The 21,244-nt window shown below is 41.5% G+C and overlaps 2 protein-coding genes across 2 annotated transcripts in view; one reads left to right on the top strand and one right to left on the bottom strand.

Annotated features, from left to right (window-relative positions):
- LOC135519679 (high affinity nerve growth factor receptor-like) overlaps positions 1-2,078 on the top strand; it is a 28,136-nt gene extending 26,058 nt beyond the window's left edge. Inside the window, exon 18 of the mRNA XM_064944914.1 lies at positions 1,893-2,078. Within this exon, the coding sequence (XP_064800986.1) occupies positions 1,893-2,078 (186 nt within the window). The remainder of the gene's footprint in view (positions 1-1,892) is intronic.
- A 4,795-nt stretch (positions 2,079-6,873) lies between these two features.
- Positions 6,874-20,578, bottom strand: LOC135520222 (membrane progestin receptor delta-like). Its single transcript, XM_064945620.1, is given in 8 exon segments — positions 6,874-13,236; positions 13,519-13,542; positions 13,545-13,662; positions 13,929-14,025; positions 14,184-14,310; positions 17,393-17,598; positions 17,784-17,911; positions 20,347-20,578. Coding segments are annotated over 8 exon segments (1,161 nt in total). The 5' UTR covers positions 20,542-20,578; the 3' UTR covers positions 6,874-12,970.
- Between the last annotated feature and the right edge of the window lie 666 nt (positions 20,579-21,244).

The raw sequence follows: 21,244 nt of genomic DNA, 5'->3' as shown, positions 1-21,244 counted from the left end.
ATAAGCACCTACCTTTTTCTCGTGGCATCTTTGTATTGGTGATCAAAACCTTCTAAATTCATAGTAATAATTAAGTAGATATAACTCTGCTGTCTAGTTGTGTTGAGTAATGGAACAGTGTCCAGGCAAAGTGTAAATACTGTACCACATCATCATTCAGCCAGTGGATAGAGGGTGTTTGATCATAGAGGGAGACGAGAGCACTAGGATTTCCCGTCTGCTATACAGTCAATCAATGACTTCATAGTAATCATGATGGGCCCAGTCCAACCCTTTTCGGTTGCAACCCAAGAAGTGGACTCTGTCCTGACCGCAACTGCACCATTATGGACTAGAACCCTCTTCCTTTCAAGTGGAGGGTAGATCACTTTTCCCTTCCACTCAATTCTAATCTCATTGGCTCTCATCTTTGCCCAGGGCCAATGACGTTTAACCTTGTTAACTTAATCCTTCCCGGCCAATGATGGACGTGTGTAATTATCATGTCGTCTAATTAGGGAAGGCAGGGATAAATCATCCCAAACACTCCGTCTACTGTAGGTCTGAGATAAGTAGACGGGCGGCCATCTTGGAAAGTCACTATACATTTTTGTTCACATAAGGTTCTGAGAACCTTATGTTTCTTAGAGCTCGGTGAGAGTGTGGTTGTCCTATGGTTATTATGCATACAACCTTCCCACAACTTTCTGGGAATGGTGCAGGATAGTTGCTTTGAAACATTCTCTGCACATTTAAGAGACTTGACAAAAAACATTATATTCTTGGTGTTTCATTACTTTAACAGAACGTTTCCTAAAAGATAGACTAAAATTACAAAAATTATTCCATGTATAAGTAAAAATAAGTATAAGTATAAGTATAAGTAAAAAAACATGGCATGCAGCTCCATCCTGGTAGTGCAGTGGACTTATTCCATGGCTGAAGAACAGAAGATCATAGGTTTGAATCTCACTGACACTGTGCCACAATAAAAAATAAATATGTTTACATGATTAATGCCTAAGCAAATTAATTTCCATGTGTCCTATCTGTGCTTGGAGTTCAAAACAATGATTCTAAGCTAGCAGTCTTATTGGAACTCGGAACGTTATCTAAATACCTTCAAATAACCGTTCTCAGAACGTTAATAAAACCTCAGAGGAAACTTTCAGGAAACTATAGTATAATGTTTTCAGAACCTAAAAATGAACGTTCCCAGGACAGGAAAAATTATCACTTCAAATCTCAGAACGTTTGAAATACATTCCGCGTTACTGGTCAGGAAATGTATGGCTTCGTTCCCAGAAACAATGGGAACCCAAAAACGCACATTCCCACAACTTCCAAGGAACCAAATGTGCTAGTTGGGTATTATAGTATGATGAGGTTCCGTGCTGACAGGTCTCTTCAGTTCATTGGATTAGGTCAGGGATATTGAACTCTTTAAAGGGGTTAAGTCGCTGGCTCTTTATGTGATGTGTGGCCAAGGGCAGTCCTTGAATGTGAATCGACATAGCGGAATTCAGACCTTGACAGTGATAAATGCATCGAGTCATGCCAAGTGTGAATTTGACCATTTCTGATGAATACTGTTCCATTGTTTTGCAAGATCACCAGTTTATTAGAGGCAACATCTTTGGTTCTCACAGAACGTTCTCCAGAATTGTACAGAAGTTGTCGACTCATCTTGACAACTCCACTTATTGTTCTTATCTAAGTGTCTTCACCTTAAGCTCTCTAGGGTAGCTTGAGCTTGTCTGGTCAAATTAATGAAAAGTGATGATCATGAAAACATTCAAACCCTGGGGTAATAGCCCCAGATAAAGAGGCGTAGCAAAAACCTAGAGTTGCTGGAGCTAGCAGACCTTCTAATTCTAACCCCCCTCCCTATGCCTCTATTTGAACCCCCACAGGCTATCGAGTGCATTACACAGGGCCGGGAGCTGGAGAGACCACGCACTTGCCCCAAGGAGGTACACGGCCTGATGCAGGGCTGCTGGCAGAGGGAGCCCCAGCAGAGACTGGTCATCAAGGACATCCACAGCCGCCTCCTGGCCCTGGTTAAGAGCCCCCCTATCTATCTGGACATCCTGGGGTAGAGGCTAGGAGTTCTGTGGCTGAGGCTGGGGCAGTGTTCAGGCAAGGGGAAGTAGGGGAACTTACGGTCAGGAATGACGGGTATTGGGAAGGGGTGGAAGTCAGGTAAAGGACTGTGCTATGGCAATCCTGAACCTAAGCATTGCTGTCATTTACGTCTATGGATCTTAACCACACCGACACCCCCTCTGATTGGATATTTGGTCAGGTTGGACTTTGCTAGGATCTGTTCTGATAGGGACCATTGGGATGAAGAGAGTAAGGTGAAGTTGCTAATAGACGCTGATATTGGGTATTTTTTGGGCCACTAATAGTTACAGATAGGATTGGGGGAGGGGAAGCTGATCCCAGATCTGTACCTCAGAGAAACTTTACCCTGGAGCGATGGGAAGACTATGGGGATGGGGGTTACTTCCTACTTCCTGGTCCATGCTGCTTCAGCTCGCCTCGTCTCATGACGACCCAGCCCCAACTCTGTTTGCCGCTGGCTGGGAGCGGGAGGAAGAAGATGAGCCAGCGAAGACCTGTGTTTACTGTGAGTGTTTTATTGTGTAACTGAAAGGGTGTCGTCCTGATGAATGGTTTTGCATGATTGGAGAAATCCAGACTATACAGTGCCTTTGGGAATGCATTCAGCCCCCTTGACTTTTTCCACATGTTACGTTACAGCCTTATTCTAAAATGTACTAAATAGTCCCTCAGTCTGAACACAATACCCCATTATGACAAAGCAAAAATAGGTTTTCGGGAACTTTTTGCAAATTTATTACAAATAAAAAACGGAAATATCACATTTCCATAAGTATTCAGACTCTTTACTCGGTACTTTGTTGAAGCACCTTTGGCAGCGATTACAGCATTGAGTCTTCTTGGGTGTGATGCTACAAGCATATTTGGGGAGTTTCTCCCATTCTTCTCTGCATATCCTCTCAAGATCTGTCAGGTTGGATGGGGAGCATTGCTGCACAGCTATTTTCAGGTCTCTCCAGTGATGTTCGATTGGGTTCAAGTCCGGGCTCTCAAGGACATTCAGAGACTCGTCCCAAAGTCACTGCTGCGTTGTCTTGGCTGTGTGCTTGGGGTCGTTGTCCTGTTGGAAGGTGAACCTTCGCCTCAGTCTGAGGTCCTGAGCACTCTGGAGCAGGTTATCATTAAGGATCCCATTGTACTTTGCTCCATTCATTTTTGCCTCAATCCTGACAGGTTTCCCAGTCCCTGCCGCTGCAAAACATCCCCATAGCAGAATGCTGCCACCACCATGCTTCGCTGTAGGGATGGTGCCAGGTTTCCTCCAGTTGTGAAGCTTGGCATTCAGGCCAAAGAGTTCAATCTTGGTTTCATCAGACCAGAGAATCTGGTTTCTTATGGTCTGAGAGTCTTTAGGTGCCTTTTGGCAAACTCCAAACGAGCTGTCATGTTCCTTTTACTGAGGAGTGGCTTCCGTTTGGCCACTCTACCATAAAGGCCTGATTGGTGGAGTGCTGTAGAGATGGTTGTCCTTTTGGAAGGTTCTCCCATCTCCACAGAGGAACTCTTGAGCTCTGTCAGAATGATCATCGGGTTCTTGGTCACCTCCCTGACCAAGGCCCTTCTCCCCTGATTGCTCAGTTGGCCGGGCGGCCAGTTCTAGGAAGAGCCTTGGTGGTTCTAAACTTCTTCCATTTAAGAATGATGGAGACCACTGTGTTCTTGGACCTTCAATGCTGTAGAAATGTTTTGGTACCCTTCCCCAGATCTGTGCCTCGACACAATCCTGTCTCTGAGTTCTACGGACAATTCCTTCGACCTCATGGCTTGGTTTTTGTTCAGACATGCATTGTCAACAGTGACATGCATCGTCAATCTTATATAGACAGGTGTGTGCCTTTCCAAATTGTAGAATCCAATCAACTTGTAGAAACATCTCAAGGATGTTCAATGGAAACAGGATGCACCTGAGCTCAATTTCGAGTCTCATAGCAAAGGGTCTGAATACTTATGTAAAAAAAGAAGGTATTTCTGTTTTAAATTTTTCATACATTTGCTAAAAGAAAAATGTAAAAAATGTTTTCGCTTCGTCATTATGGGGTATTGTGTGTAAATTGTTGGGAATTTGTATTTATTTAATCAATTTTAGAACAAGGCTGTAACGTAACAAAATGTGGAAAAAGTCAAGGGGTCTGAATACTTTCCGGGATTTACTGTTGCCTGAGAATATGGAAAAGTTGAAATACTTTAGTGAAGTTTAAGGGGCTCAGTGATTTTCAACCCCGAGCATACTTTTCATAGGTGAAATTTCAAACATTCTTCCACAATTTTGATAATAAGAGCTTTACCATTATAACCATTCTGTATTGTAACAGTATGAAGCCATCTTCCATTTTCAAGCTGTGTGATATAATAACAGGAGTGAAAGTGATTTCAAGAGAGGCCTATTGTGCCAAGTCAATTGCACTAATCAGAAAGCTTTCTATTGTTAGGTAGTTATGTTAGATCTATCATTTTTCATATGCATAACCCAGACCATAGTAAAGAAACTGCATACAAAGTCTGTGTTCTTCATGGCTATCACTTGCATTGTATTGGGATATCAATTATCAATTAGCATTTTGCAATATGAACTAAAAGTAAATGGTCATTAAGAGATGCTCCTTATCAATCTAATCTTATTTGGTAACCCAATTCATTTATAATCCAAAACCCAACCATCATCTGGATTGAAAATGTCTGAATACAGTAATGTGTATGTGTGTGTGTGTGTGTGTGTGTGTGTGTGTGTGTGTGTGTGTGTGTGTGTGTGTGTGTGTGTGTGTGTGTGTGTGTGTGTGTGTGTGCGCAATGGTAAGTTTGACCAGACGTCGTCTACTGTTGATATTGTTCACTACATTTGGTTATAGCAAAAGGAATACAGTACAATGTTTTGCATTTCTCCGCCTACTAATTCAAATCCGGATGTACAATATTATATTTACAAACATTATATAGTAGAGTTGTATAGTTATTCTTTTGACTTAATTCATTATTTATCTAATGTATTACTCTGTTTAAAATGTCTTACCGTGTATGCAATCCTTTTCTGTCAGAGGACAAAACAAAGAGGACTAATTGTAAAATAGGAATATTTTTTGAAAAAACAGCTGGGGAACTTCTACTAAAGGGCAGGAAGGTGTTTTTCCTAACATGCTATTCTTAAATGTTTTGCATTTAAATACCGTAGAATGATTTCTCTGTCCAAGGCCAGTGAGTATACTCCAAATAAAAACATGTGTACGCAGTGCAAGACTATAGCTCATCGGTTCAGGTACAGTTACATAGCTTTCATAGGAAATAGCCATGTTAACATGCCTTATAGTGACCCCCAAAGCATTTAACATCAGCCTTTAACATCCAAGCAAGCTGCTGAAATCCAGTAAGGGACACGATGGTAGAGAGAGATTCATGCGAAATGGTTTCACATGTAACAGATGGATAACAATGATCGAGCCTTCGGGAGGAGAGTGACAGATGGAGTTGAAATAGAGACCGTGATACAACCTATAAACCACAACAAGGTCTACTCTCCCTTTTAACCTTTCAGCAGGCGTTTTACAAGACTAGTAAAACAATTGGGACAACATGGAATGTAAATATGTAAATCTACTTTATGGATGTTTAAAAAATTGTCATGTTCAAATATTGTTACCCCAGCACTTTGTATATCGTCTGCCCACGAATTAAACAACCATCTGGTTCAAGAGATCAGTTTCCAATTGTATACCGTCTTACAGTACACATTTTTAAAATGTTTCTGAGGATGAACAAATATAGACTAATTGTACCTAATCGTGTTAGCCTGCAAAAGCATCTTTCATTGTGTGGAGGTCCATAATCAATTACCTGAATTACACACAGCAGTACTTTCTCTCTGGAAGTCTCACCAGACACATCAGTTACTGGAAGAATAAAGTTTTATATTACCTTACATCACCCCCCAAACAAACAAACACACTTTGGATATATTACAGCAGCCTCTCTTCACCTGACACTTTTTTTCTCTCTCCCTCCCTTTTCTCCACATCCACTCCCTTAGGAGTGCTAATGGGTTGTGAGTAATGTTATATTGCTGGCTCTCTCCCTCTCCTTAGTGTATTGGAAATGAAAACACTTGTTAGGAAACAGTGGTCCAGCATGAGCCTATCACATCTTACAGGCAAAGACGGGACTATACCTTCAACCCGCTATAGAGATATACTTTCCACTGCCCATCTCCTTCCAGGGCTGGAGCCAAGCGAGTCTGCCTCAACTATCTCAACTCCCTCATTAACACTCCTCCCCTTTTAAGACCCTTAGAGAGGAGTGATAGAGAGCCTCTATTCCCCATCTGAAGTGCACAGACCGAGATCTCAGCATCTTCCCCATTGACAGATAGAAAATAAGAACCTCAAATTGCCTCAAAACAAGATAAGCAACATTTTATTGTATGTTACCACAATTTGGTAGAATGTGGCAAAAATAACTATATTTTCCACTCTCTTAGATGAGGTGGGCTCAGCTTGGCAACAAGAGATTCGCCACATACTTGTTGGCTACACAAGCAAAACAAATGATCCTTGTACAATCATGCCCCCTACTGCTCACATTCATACATACACCAATACGTTGTTTTCCGTCTTGCAGTAGAAGTAGAACAGTGGTTGTTTTACAGTCGATCATTGCTCAGTGAAAGGTTGTCATCTAGTGTATTTGAAAATAACTGCAGTACTCCCCTATGTGACCCAACATTTCAACTGATACAGTTGTTATACACAGTTGACAGACAAACACATTAATGCTGTCAAATATGTGGTAAGTCATTTTTATTAGAGAAATTATTCCAGTGATGAATACACTCTAATAAGGCAGCATTGATACAATTTTAGTAACAAGGAAATGTTGTTTTTTTGTGTTTTTTCCCCTCAGGAACTATATTAAGTTCTCCACACAAAACACAGCACATATGCTAAATTAAAATAAAGGTTGAATTAAAGGTTGTCAGAAAGGACAATGGGCACAGACATTCATTCAAACCGCTTCTTTCCTCTTTGCTAAAACCTAGCACTCTTCAGTAGTCACTGGAAGTTCCTTGGTGTGTGGTTCTCTGTGTCATCCAACCAAATCTTTGCATAACTTCCTATTTTACTTACTGTAACATGTCATTCAATATGAACACACTATGAGAAATCATCATTGTAGCTTCATGAAAGGGATCGCCGTAAACAAACAGACGCATTTGAACTAATAGGTCACCACTTTTTCCCAGCGATAATCTAGTTAAAAATCGAAAGTAGATTTCAATGACAAAAGCATGACAGAATGTTTAGAAATTTAGCACCGAAGACAGCGTTTTCCACCAACTGCAGATATATTCAGCACTACAATATGTCAATTCAGATACAGTTATGGTCGATATGGTCGGCCACACGCTAGTCACAACCCACTTCCAAGAAACAAGTCGTAAGACGATGAAAGCACCATACCAAAATCAATAGTGGAAAACTGAGTAGTATAATGATGAGGAAAAGGGCAAACATATAGATCTATCTGTGTTCAATAAACTAACCCCTGGAAACAAAAAATGGTTTTCAAACAATAGGGCACTCGTTGGAGTAAAATGAAGTGCGTCTATGTGTGTATGTGCGCGTGTGTGCATTTGTGTGTGTGCCTACACTGCCTGTACACTCTGCTCGACCTGCAACACAGTCCATTTCCCTCACTGATCACAATATCACTTTATATTCCCTCATAACCACCCAAAGCCTTTAGGGGAGACTGAGGTTGGTTGTCACACGTTTTACTCTGGTGTGTATATATAACAAGACTCCTTCAACATTAATAGAAAGACCAAGGTCTTGGGTTGAAATAGGGATCCTATTAGTATGTCTTATTCCAGCATGGAGTAATAAGCCATCAAACACACTCTGTCCACTTGTGACAACCAGCCCCATCGCAGGGTTGGTTGTCACACAGTATAAGGTTCACAGGAGGTTGGTGGCACCTAAATTGGGGAGGACGGGCTCGTGGTAATGGCTGAAGTGGAATCAGTGGAATGGTATCAAATACCCCAAACACATAGTTTACATGCGGTTGAAGTCATTCCATTTGCTCTGTTCCAGCCATTATTATGTGCCGTCCACCCCTAGGCAGACTCCGCTGATGGGGTTGGTTGTCACAATGTTGGCTAGTAGTTCTTTCCATTTGTAACAGGAAATGAAGCAATATAGTATACAGCATCTTAGAAATAGCCATGCCTTTCTTTGATCGAATGATATTCCTCGCAAAATTCAGCATTTTATGCCTTGAGAACAACATATGACATTTTGAGTCAATTTGTGTGTGCGTGTGTTTGCACACATGTGTAGATGTGTCGGTGTGTGACAGAAAAAGTGTTTGGGAGAGAAAGGCAACAAACCCAGATAGCAGAGAAACCTCTGGCCAATGGATGTACACGCTATGAATAGGGAGATGCAGTTTAGACATTGTTTGCTAATTGGCATCTCACAGATGTTTTTAGACTACATAAACTATGTAGAACTGCAGAATGTATATGTCGGCCAGGCATTCATATTCTATTTTCATGTCTCTGCAACATCTTCCCAATGTGCAAGTTTACATACACCTTAGCCAAATGCATTTGAACTCAGTTTGTCACAATTCCTGACATTTAATCCTAGTAAAAATTCCCTGTCTTAGGTCAGTCAGGCTCACCACTTTATTTTAAGAATGTGAAATGTCAGAATAATAGTAGAGATAATGATTTATTTCAGCTTTTATTACTTTCATCACATTCCCAGTGGGCCAGAGGTTTACATGCACTCAATTAGTATTTGGTAGCATTGCCTTTAAATTGTTTAACTTGGGTCAAACACTTCAGGTAGCCTTCCACAAGCTTCCCACAATAAGTTGGGTGAATTTTGGCCCATTCCTTCTGACAGAGCTGGTGTAACTGAGTCAGGTTTGTAGGCCTCCTTGCTCGCACACACTTTTTCAGTTCTGACCACAGATTTTCTATAGGATTGAGGTCAGGGCTTTGTGATGGCCATTCCAATACCTTGACTCTGTTGTCCTTAAGCCATTTTTCCACAACTTTGGAAGTATGCTTGGGGTCATTGTTCATTTGAAGACACATTTGTGACGGAGCTTTAACTTCCTGACTGATGTCTTGAGATGTTTCTTCAATACATCTACAATTTTCCACCCTCATGATGCCATCTATTTTGTGAAGTGCACCAGTCCCTCCTGCAGCAAAGCACCCCCACAACATGATGCTGCCACCCCCATGCTTCACGGTTGGGATGGTGTTCTTTGGCTTGCAAGCCTCCCCCTTTTTCCTCCAAACATAACGATGGTCATTATGGCCAAACAGTTCTATTTTTGTTTTATCAGACCAGAGGACATTTCTCCAAAAAGTACAATCTTTGTCCCCATGTGCAGTTGCAAACTGTAGTCTGGCTTTTTTATGGCAGTTTTGGAGCAGTGGCTTCTTCCTTGCTGAGCAGCCTTTCAGGTTATGTCAATATAGGACTCATTTCACTGTGGATATAGATACTTTTGTACCTGTTTCCTCCAGCATCTTCACAAGGTTCTTTGCTGTTGTTCTGGAATTGATTTGCACTTTTCGCACCAAAGTACGTTCATCTCTAGGAGACAGAATGCATCTCCTTCTTGAGCGGTATGGCGGCTGCGTGGACCCATGGTGTTTATATTTGGGTACTATTGTTTGTACATATGAAAGTGGTACCTTCAGGCATTTGGAAATTGCTCCCAAGGATGAGTCAGACTTGTGGAGGACTACAATTTTTTTCTGAGGTCTTGGCTGATTTCTTTTAATTTTCCCATGATGTCAAGCAAAGAGGCACTGAGTTTGAAGATAGGCCTTGAAATACATCCACAGGTACATCTCCAATTGACTCAAATTATGTCAATTCGCCTATCAAAAGCTTCTAAAGCCATGACATAATTTTCTGGAATTTTCCAAGCTGTTTAAAGGCACAGTCAACTTAGTGTATGTAAACCTCTGACCCACTGGAATTGTGATACAGTGAAATATATGTGAAATATTCTGTCTGTCAACAACAATTGTTGGAAAAATGACTTGTGCCATGCACAAAGTAGATGTCCTAACCGACTTGCCAAAACTATAGTTTGTTAACAGAAAATTTGTGGAATGGTTGAAAAACGAGTTTTAATGATTTCAACTGTATATTATTCCCAACACATTTTGATATGCCAGCCAAAGGTGTTATTTGGGACGGGAGGTTTATAGGAACAGCACCCAATGCTAATTAGGATGATAGTTACCACATGGTTTAGGAATGTAGCTCTCCCTATAATTTCTTTTTTTTACATGTATACTCCCATAATTCAAACATTTATTTTAAAAAATACTGACATCTTTTTTATATTTTTTTAAACTTTCATCTATGAAAAAAAATCCCCTCACCTTTTGATATGATGACATAAATTAACCAGATGGATTAGTTCTTTCAAAGAATTCACACATTTTAATCTAAAAATGATTACACAGCACCCTCTAGTTTGGGAGTTATAAGCACTGTGACAACCAACCCTGGTCTCCCCTACATACTGGACACAGAGCTACATGATAAAATAATGACATGTGTGTTAGGTCTAGCGTGGTACATGTAAGAGCTATTATGTCAAGAAATGATTATATGATGTTGGGGATGTAATTAATCATTTTTCCTCATCTAAAACATTTACAAAAATAATAATGTAAATATGCAGGTAATTCCCAGAAAAAAAGGAAACACTTGAGTAAATGAGGGATACAAAGTATATTGAAAGCATGTGCTTCCACACAGGTGTGCTTCCTGCGTTAATTAAGCACTTAATATCCCATCATGCTTAGGGTCATGTATAAAAATGCCCAGTTTCCCATTGTTTTGCTACCATAGCAAGAAGAGATTTCAGTGACTTTGAAAGAGGGGTCTCAAAGGAGCATAAGGGTTTTAAAGGGTGTGTGTGTGTGTCTCCGTCACCAGATCTCAACCCAACTGAACACTTATGGGAGAATCTGGAGCGGCACCGAAGACAGCGTTTTCCACCACCATCAACATAACACCAAATAATGGAACTTCTCATGGAAGAATGGTGTCGCATCCCTCCAATAGAGTTCCAGACACTTGTAGAATCTATGCCAAGGCATAGAAGCTGTTCTGGTGGCTCGTGGTGGCCCAAAACCCTATTAAGACACTTTACATTGGTGTTTCCTTTATTTTGGCTGTACATTACCTGTACATATGCTTCACACTTTACAACTGAACGGAAACAGTAGGTGCTGTTATATATACTTCAAGGAATAAATACTCAAGAGATACCACACTCTTTTTCGAGGATACATGTAAACAATAGCCACTGACAATGTTATACCAGCATGGGGTGAGTGGTGTATTGGTTTGCCATAAACCTGCAATGACCACCACGATACCACATGAATACGACACTGCCAAGACCCTTTGACCTCCACTGACCACATCCCCATTCCTGGGAGGCGAGGTGACATCACTCATTCAGTTCTGTTGTGCACCATCATCTAAGATTTCTTCCATCAGATAGCTGTTATAAACAGGGTCATTTGGAATGTCCTAGAATTTCAGTAATTCTCGGACATTTAAACAGCACGTAGTGTTTCAAAAAAATGCATCCAATGACCATTACTGTATGTTGTAGAAGTAAAAAAGAAGAGTACTCCAAAGAACAATTCAAGTGACTGGTCATTCACAGGAACACAAACTGCGAAGAACCATGAAGTTTCCATGGAAACATACCTCTGTAAAATGTCACCTGTTTTTTAATCATAGACATGGTACAGTGCTGTAGCTTTCAGGTACACACTTAGAAAGAAAGGGTTCCAAAAGGGTTCTTCGGCTGTCCCCATAGGAGAACCCTTTTTGGTTTCAGGTAGAACTCTTTTGGGTTCTATGTAGAACCCTCTGTGGAAAGGGTTCTACAAGGAACTCAAAAGGGTTCTAGCTGGAACCAAAAAGGGTTCTTTAAAGGATTCTCCAATGGGAGCAGTCGAAGAACCCTTTTAGGTCCTAGATAGCACCTTTTTTAGTGTAGACGTTTAGAGCAGGTTAATCTGAATGAGCACTACACTGGTCTGTAAATCTATTAAAGTCATAGTGGAGATTTAAATGAGATGGTATTGAATATTAAAACAAAATGGTGGAATCATACTAAGTAGTCCAGTTAGTGAGAGTACAGATTATTTTAGAAGTCATGAGAATCATGTAATGGATAGTCATAATTTATATTAAATATGGGTTTTGAGATGTTCTAATAATGGCTTACAAATATATAGGACATTTGAAAAACAGTAGCTAAATACTTATATATTAATATGAAAATTCCCTGCAAATTTACAGTTAAAGATTTTTCCAGTTTGAGATTTACACAAACCAGAAATAATATTTACGAGTACTTAGGTAACATTTGGGTCAATATATATATATATATATAAAAAAGGCACTTTTATGTGTTGTTAAACATCACATATGCTTCATACAACCCAGATCCTTTCAAGTATAAATGAAAAGAAGAAGTGAAATGATACTTTAACTCAAAATACCTCCAAAACTTTTAACATTATACAATGATACTGAATAACTGAAAGGCTTCATAAAAATAGCTGGGTATTCGGCTTCAAACAGTGAACACATTAATAAATTCCTAAACAAACCTTATAATGACATTAGAATAACATGTAGAAAAACCATCCTGTGATAATAATCCAATGGGTTTATACAAATACTACCTGGTTTTAAAAGGTAGAATATAACTTATGGTTATTATTTCCAAAGTTCACGACTGGTAGAATGATTTAGCCAAACCTTTTCATCTGAACATACTGGGTGGTCACTGGTTGTGGGGAGTGTCACTGTTCCTTGCGTTTCGTGGGTGGCGTCAGTGGGTGTTTGGCACTGTGGTGAGGGTTCCACAGCAGAGGTGCACTGAAGATGCCAATGATGCCTAGGTTGAGGATGATGCCGAGGGCCAGTGCCCCCAGGGTACTCAGGAAGGAGGGTACGGCCGCCTGGGCGATGAGCCACGCCCTGCGTGAGGTCATATCTGCTAGCACCGCCTCCATCTGGAAGTGGGTACCCACCACGGCACAGATGTGGAAAAGCTGGTGACTGTGACCTGAGTGAGGAGAGAGAGAGAGAGAGAGAGATCAATGAGAGAGAGTCATTAGAAATGCTTGAATTTGATCATACTGCAGTGAGCAAGGATTTACCAGGTTTGCTCAAAGAATTGTCACTGTTCAAATATTTGCCTACAGTACCATAACGGATACAGTAGAAATTATACCGCTATGTGCCAACAATAACTGGCCACAGGCCAGACTAGCTAAAGCTTGCTCAATAACTGATATAACCTTCCAATTCCAGTTGCCATGGTAACCGAGCGCTGGTGTGGACGTACCAAAGTAGTCGAAGCGCCCGGGGCCAGCCTCTCTGGGAGGTGTGAGGCAAACAGGAAGCAGGTGAGGAAGGCAAAGAGGAGGTGGTAACAGTGACTGGGCAGGGCCTCACTGTGACAGCAGCTGCCCCCGCAGCACAGCAGCAGCTACACACACACATATACAAACCCACATAAGATCATTGGCACAAACAGCGGCCAAGAGATTAAAAGATTTAACAGCATGTGGTCAAATCTTTATTTATTCTACACAAAATCAGCTTCTAAGTTAATGAGCCAAAAGTCCTGGTCAAAGTATTAAAGAGAGGCATTAATCAGATCTAAACTGTGACATAACAAACAGAATGCAACCCAATTACCGTACAAGCAGACTTTCTGTGAACTCTGTCTACACCTTTTCAAAATAAACTCACTCTGTAAAATAGAGGGATGTTGTCAAAGATGAATGGAAAGACAAATGCCCCTGTCCGGAGAATTTTACTCCGGTGTGGAAACTGCATCTCCAGGAATCTATGGAAAAAAAGAAAGAGTTAAGTTAATGGTTTCAACGACCAGGAGAGTGATGCAGAAAAGTTACAATGGTTTCAACGACCAGGAGAGAAGTTACAATGGTTTCAATGACCAGGAGAGTGATGCATCATGGGTAGGAGACCGTTTTGGCTGCTTACCTAGAATAGCAGGACAGGCTGGTGCAGAATAGTGTGTTGCAGATGGCGATGGGCACAAAGTGTTGGTGCAGCCAGCTGTTGACCCAGCAGTCAGGCATCACATAGGAGCTATAAGTTATGGCACAACCTGAACACAAACACAAAAACACTGAAAGGTTAAAAAAAAACAAAAAAAACATACAATATCTGAAACTAAATCTACCATGCATTTCCCTACCATACACTTAATTATAAATTGCAACGCTCATAACATATCAATTAGGCTCTAATAACCTACTAATGAAACGTTGGCCTTGCACTTGCTGTAAATATGCTTCAAAACCAGTTTTAATCCCAATGATGTACATCCAATAAATCTAGAGGCTTTTTTTAAATAAGCTTGGCTGCAGAACACCACCTACACCACCTAACTTAACATTTGCAATTCTTATCCCAGAAACTTTTGGACATTTAGGGCTGGGTATGTTTTGGCAGTAAGGAGAATTGTGGTAGAATAAGGAGCATATTGCATGGGCCTCATATCCATTAATATGGATTTGAAAATAAACTTTGTCTTTTACTTTGAAAAAGTGTATGTTTGAAAGAGAGGGACAAGTCTATCACACACACCCATACAAGCAAACACACACCCAAGAAAGGCACACGTATTCACAAGCAGAACGCAAATACCCAAGTAAGTGAATTGGTTGAGCAAGCATGTGGAAACAGACATGAATCCATGGAAAATGTACATGTGAAGCTGTAGAGCAGTGGTATGCACACATCCATAGAAACCTTTCCCAGATGCTGGATCCGAGAGGAAAAGATAGGCTGATATTTTAATCTATGCTGTTTGTTGACCTAAATCTGACAGTGCAATCTGGTGCAGCATGCTTTCTGTTTGTAAACGAAAAACAAACATTATTCCAAGGTGAAAGGATTGTAAAATAAAACAAACTCTGATTTCACTGTTGGTATTGAGCTGTCGAACTCGTTTACATAGTGCTTTACTCAGCTTATATGTACAGTTGAAGTCAGAAGTTTACATACATTTATTTTGGAGCCATTAAAACACATTTTTCAACCACTCCACAAATGTCTTGTTAACAGACTATAGTTTTGGCAAGATGGTTAGGACATCTACTTTGTGCATGACACATGAATTTTTCCAACAATTGTTGACAGACAGATTATTTCACTTATAATTAACTGTATCACAATTCCAGTGTGTCAGAAGTTTACATACACTAAGTTGACTGTGCCTTTAAACAGTTGGAAAATTAGAGAAAATGTTGTCTTAGCTTTAGAAGCTTCTGATAGGCTAATTGACATAAATTGAGTCAATTGGAGGTGTACCTGTGGATGTATTTCAAGACATACCTTCAAACTCAGTGCCTCTTTGCTTGACATTATGGGAAAATCAAAAGAACTCACCCAAGACCTCCAAACGCCTGAAGGTATTACGTTCATCTGTACAAACAATAGTACCCAAGTATAAACACCATGGGACCACGCAGCCGTCATACCGCTCAGGAAGGAGACGCGTTCTGTCTCCTAGAGATGAACGTACTTTGGTGCGAAAAGTGCAAATCAATTCCAGAACAACAGCAAAGGACCTTGTGAAGATGCTGGAGGAAGCAAGTACAAAATTATCTATATCCACAGTAAAAGGAGTCCTATATCAACATAACCTGAAAGGCCGATCAGCAAGGAAGAATCCACTGCTCCAAAACCTCCATAAAAAAGCCAGACTACGGTTTGCAACTGCACATGGGGACAAAGATCGTACTTTTTGGAGAAATGGCCTCTGGTCTGATGAAACAAAAATAGAGCTGTTTGGCCATAATGACCATCGTTATGTTTGGAGGAAAAAGGGGGAGGCTTGCAAGCCAAAGAACACCATCCCAACCGTGAAGCACGGGGGTGGCAGCATCATGTTGTGGGGGAGCTTTGCTGCAGGAGGGACTTCACAAAATAGATGGAATCATGATGGAAAATTACATGGATATATTGAAACAACATCTCATTACATCAGTCAGGAAGTTAAAGCTTGGTCACAAATGGGTCTTCCAAATGGACAATAATCCCAAGCATACTTCCAAAGTTGTGGCAAAATGGCTTAAGAACAACATAGTCAAGGTATTGGAGTGGCCATCACAAAGCCCTGACCTCAATCCTATAGAACATTTTTGGGCAGAACTGAAAAAGTGTGTGTGAGCAAGGAGGCCTACAAACCTGACTCAGTTCCACCAGCTCTGTCAGAAGGAATGGGACAAAATTCACCCAACTTATTGTGGGAAGCTTGTATAAGGCGACCCGAAACATTTGATACAAGTTAAACAATTTAAAGGCAATGCTACCAAATACTAATTGAGTGTATGTAAACTTCTGACCCACTGGGAATGTGATGAAATAAATAAAAGCTGAAATAAATCACTCTACTATTATTTTGACATTTCACATTCTTAAAATAAAGTGGTGATCCCAATATACCTAATACAGGGAATTTTACTAGGATTAAATGTCAGGAATTGTGAAAAACTGAGTTTAAATGTATTTGGCTAAAGTGTATGTAAACTTCTGACTTCAACTGTATATACTGTATTCTATTCTACTGTATTTTAGTCAATGCCACTCCGACATTGCTCGTCCAATTTTTTAAAAACATTTCTTAATTACATTCTTTTACTTTTAGATTTGTGTGTATTGTTGTGAATTGTTAGATACCACCGCACTGTTGGAGCAAGGAACACAAGCATTTCCCCTACACCCGCAATAACATCTGCTAAATATGTGTATATGACCAATAACATTTGATTTGATACTTGAACAAGACATGTATGAGTAGCTTTTGTGGGCCAAAAACTTTAATTAAAGTGAATCTGACAAGCCCAGACAGCAAAGAAACACGACACACACTGCGCCAAATAAAACATACAAACAATCAAGTAACCACACAAACAAAGGTTACAAATGTGGGAAGTAGTATATACAGTTCTAATTGTGCAACTGATTACCCAAGTTCACAGAGACTTTTTGGAACTTGAAAGATGGCATGTACCCTGTGGGATTGCACCAGTTCAGATTAGGGGAAGCAGTAGCCTATAGTGAGAGTTGGCAGTCTTGGTACTGGAGGAAATGTAACCAGAAAGAAATAACTAAAGGTAAAAGAAGCACTAATAGTCTAACTGTGAAGTGCAGACAGTCAGACTTCATGCAGCGGGCCTTACCCAGGCTGTAGAGGCTGAGGGCGCCGTAGTCGAAGAAGTAGCAGATGTGGCGTGCCTCGGGGGACATAGTGCTGAAGGTGTGGGCACAGCTGGAGGTGAAGGGGTACACGCAGATTAGCAGCATGTACACCAGCAGCGGCCAGGTGTAGCTCTCCGACAGGAAGTTCAGTGTGGAGCACAGGACACTGAAGCGCCACAGGAAGTACCTGGGATATGAGACGTGTCGCAACACCATCAGTTGTGATCAGAAGACTTGATATGAAGACAGGAAGACAATCTGGTACGTATGTTTTCCAGTCAAAACCAGCCCGAATTGTTACAGAATACCTCCCGCCATCTATGGATCTGATCTCCTTGTCTTCATTCAGAGTGTTTGCATTGGTGTACATACCATGTGGGCAGGAAGTGGGTCCAGATGTTCACGGTCTCATTGGTCATCTGGAAGCTGCTAAGGATGCAGTCCAGGGCGGAGCTTTGGGGGTGACGATATCCCGAGATGATGCCATCCTCCCGGAACACCTGAAGGCAAAACACTGTGATCCACAGTACACAGGCGACTATAGAGATTATCTAACAAACAACTGGAGGACATCAAGACCTGTCCTCCTCATCTGGTACATCTGGGCCTGTATTTCAAAAAGTGTCTTAGAGCAGGAATGCTGATCAACACTTACATTGGCATTTTAGTATTTTAGCAGACACTCTTATCCAGTGTGGCTTACAGTTGCATTCATCTTAAGATAGCATTCACCGTAAAAGAGCTAGGTGGGAGAACCACATATCTCAGTCATAGTAAGTACTTTTTTTAGTAGCTATCAGCAAAGTCAGTGCTAGTAGAGGGGAAAAGTCAAGTGCGAGTGTTAGTCTACCTTTAGATTCTGTGGCATAGAGAAAGTTAAGATATCAGATTGGGGAGGTGATATTAATAATACTCTGAGTAAAAGGGAATGTTTTGGGATTTTCACCCTCCAGACATTATTTCCTAAAGGACTTAATGATGAAATGCCTATGTACGTTATGTTGTGAATTTGAACATGAATTATGTGCCTATTTAAGATTACTCTGATGTTTTTAGTACGAAGTTCCCAATGACTAATGAAAACTTGCTATGTCCTCGTGGTCCTTGTGGTTTTACAGACGTGTTTAATACGTCTTATTTATACACTTTTGTAATATTTATGAAATGCATATTGTTATATTTGGTGGCACTTGTTTGTTTTTCCTGCGCCTCCAACCCCCTTCAATGTGTGGAACGGATGTGGGTGGGGCCAGGTCTACATAAGGGTGCACATTTTTTTTTTACTCACAAAAGCTCTGACGAAGGACGTGAGGCCGATACGTAAGCTTATTAAAGATCAGTGATACTATCAAGAGCAGTGTGCGGTTTCCTTTTTCCTTCATCTTGTTCAATTGTTGCCATGCACCTGCAAATAAGATCGCTCAGATGTGCGAGTGCATTTTGAATTTTGAGTGTTAGTTCACGAAAGGCAATCTTTAATTATTTTTTTATTTACAAAAAATGTGTGTGTGTGTGTGGGGGGGGGGGGTGCTGTGGGATTATTTAAGATACTCTTTGAAGAGGTAGGGTTTCAGATGTTTTCGTAAAATGGTTCCAGTAGAAAGAAGAGCTTTGACTGGGCTGAGCGGCATCTGCCCTCATGTAGGGGTGGGAGGGCCAAGAGACCAGAGTTGACAGAACCGAGTCCTCGGGTTGGGGTGTAGGTTGCAGGTTTTGCAGGTTTTTGATGGCACAAGCGGGGAGTCCAACCAACAGCGAGTTGCAGTAGTCCAGACGGGAGATTGATTAGGACCTGCACCGCTTTCTGTGTGAGATAGGGTCATACTCTACTAACACTGTAGAGCATGAACCTGCAGGAGCAAGTCACTGCTTTGATGTTTGCAGAGAACAACAGGGTGTTGTCCAGGGTCACGTCAAGGTTATTTGCACTCTGGGAGGGGGACACCGTGGAGTTGTCAATCGTGATAGAGTGGTCTTGGAGCGAGGGCAGGCATTCCCCTGGAGGAAGAGGAGCTCTGTCTTGTCAAGGATGAGCTTGAGGTGGGCCGACATCCAAGCTGAGATATCTGCCAAGTGATTTGGTGTATAGAGAGAAGACAAGAGAGGGACTAGAACCGAGCCCTGGGTGACACCAATAGTTAGGGTACATGATGCAAACACAGTCACCTGGTAGGAGCGGCCTGCCAGGTAGGATGCAATCCAAGAGAGTGCAGAGTCTGAGACGCCCAGCCCTGAGAGGGTGGAGAGGAGGATTGATGGTTCACGGTGTCGAAGGCAGTGGATAGATCTAGGAGGATGCGAATAGAGGAGAGAAAGTCAGCTTTGGCAGTGCATAGAGAAGTCTTGGTTGAGTGACCCGTTGAGTGACCCGTCTTGAAGCCTGACAGGTTAGGATAAAGAAGATGGTTCTGAGAGAGATAGTGAAAGAGTTGGTCAGAGACAGCACGCTCAAGTGTTTTGGAAAGAAAAGACAGAAGGGATACAGGTCTGTAGTTCTTGACATCAGAGTGTTGGCTTCTTGAGGAGGGGAGCGACTCAGGCCATTTTGAAGTCAGAGGGGACACAGCCAGTGGTCAGGGATGAGTTGATGAGGGAAGTAAGGAATGGGAGGTCCCCAGAGATGGTATGGGGAAGGGAGGAGGGGATGGGGTCGAGCGGGCAGGTTGTCGGGCGTCACTTCATAATTTAATAGGCAAAACTGATCCTTTATCAGCACTGCTACTCTGAGACACTTTGTGAATACGGCCCCGGGTGAAGATGGAGCAAGGACTGGGTTGAACATAAGTGCAAAAATCCCTCTGGGAACTATGTGACACAATCCTGATCTCGACACCATATCCTATATTTAGAAAAACATGAACATTTAGTCAGTGAAACCTCTGGAGGTTTATGAAATGGTTGTGAAAGGTTTCTCTTTCAGTCTGGCCACTCTTACCTTGGGGACTTGGTGGATGTCAAAGAGCTGGGGGAGTTTGATGCTAAGCATGTCTGTGGGCAGTCTGATGGCCCCCCTCCCTCTCTGGCAGGCCTCCCTGAGCCTGGCCCTGCATCCCTGGCAGAGGACACACCAGACTGGGCAGTCAAATGCTGGGGCCTGTGCCCCCACTCCAGGCCCTGGTTCCCATTGCATACAGCGGTCCCAGCCCCAGCCCTGGGCCCAGCCCCCACCACCGTTGTCCACCCCACCCCCCCACCACAAAGTAAACACTGCAGAGAGATAAAGGGAAGAAAATGTCTGTTAGATATAATTCTCTAGAAATTACACTGACATACACTCAGATATATTGTGTGAGGACTGTTACATACCCATCAGAACAAAAAATGTGTTTACATATCACACATGATATGCTGTATGTGAATCGGTTGGGGAATAGTCCACTCTGTTTCCACTTGATTTCAAGTTACAAACCAATACAAAAATATTCAATAGAATGTTCATTTGGTTCCATCAAAACGAGTATTTCTTCTTTTGTCATAAAGTCCTTGTTGACTGGACTCTTCCATTGTGTCAACCTTCTCTAGACGTCCCCAGACATGGTTAGCATTGTCACATTATTATTATTGTTTTTAATTAAACCTTTATTTAACTAGGAAAGTCAGTTAAGAACAAATTCCCCGGCAAAACCCAGAAGACGTCCTATGGGACTCCCAATCACAGCCAGATGTGATGCAGCCTGAATCCAAACCAGGTACTGCAGTGACGCCTCTTGCACTGAGATGCAGTGTCTTATGGTGGGCTGTTAGCTAACAAACCTAGCATGACAATAACATGTTTATGCTATGTAGTACTCCTAGAGGGCTCCTTCTGTTCAGATAGCATGGGAGATAGTCAA

This window comes from Oncorhynchus masou, chromosome 29, assembly GCF_036934945.1.
Source record: "Oncorhynchus masou masou isolate Uvic2021 chromosome 29, UVic_Omas_1.1, whole genome shotgun sequence".
In the NCBI taxonomy this organism is placed as follows: domain Eukaryota; kingdom Metazoa; phylum Chordata; class Actinopteri; order Salmoniformes; family Salmonidae; genus Oncorhynchus; species Oncorhynchus masou.
The sequence above is the reverse complement of the archived record's forward strand: the minus strand, read 5'-3'. Positions and strand labels throughout refer to the sequence as shown.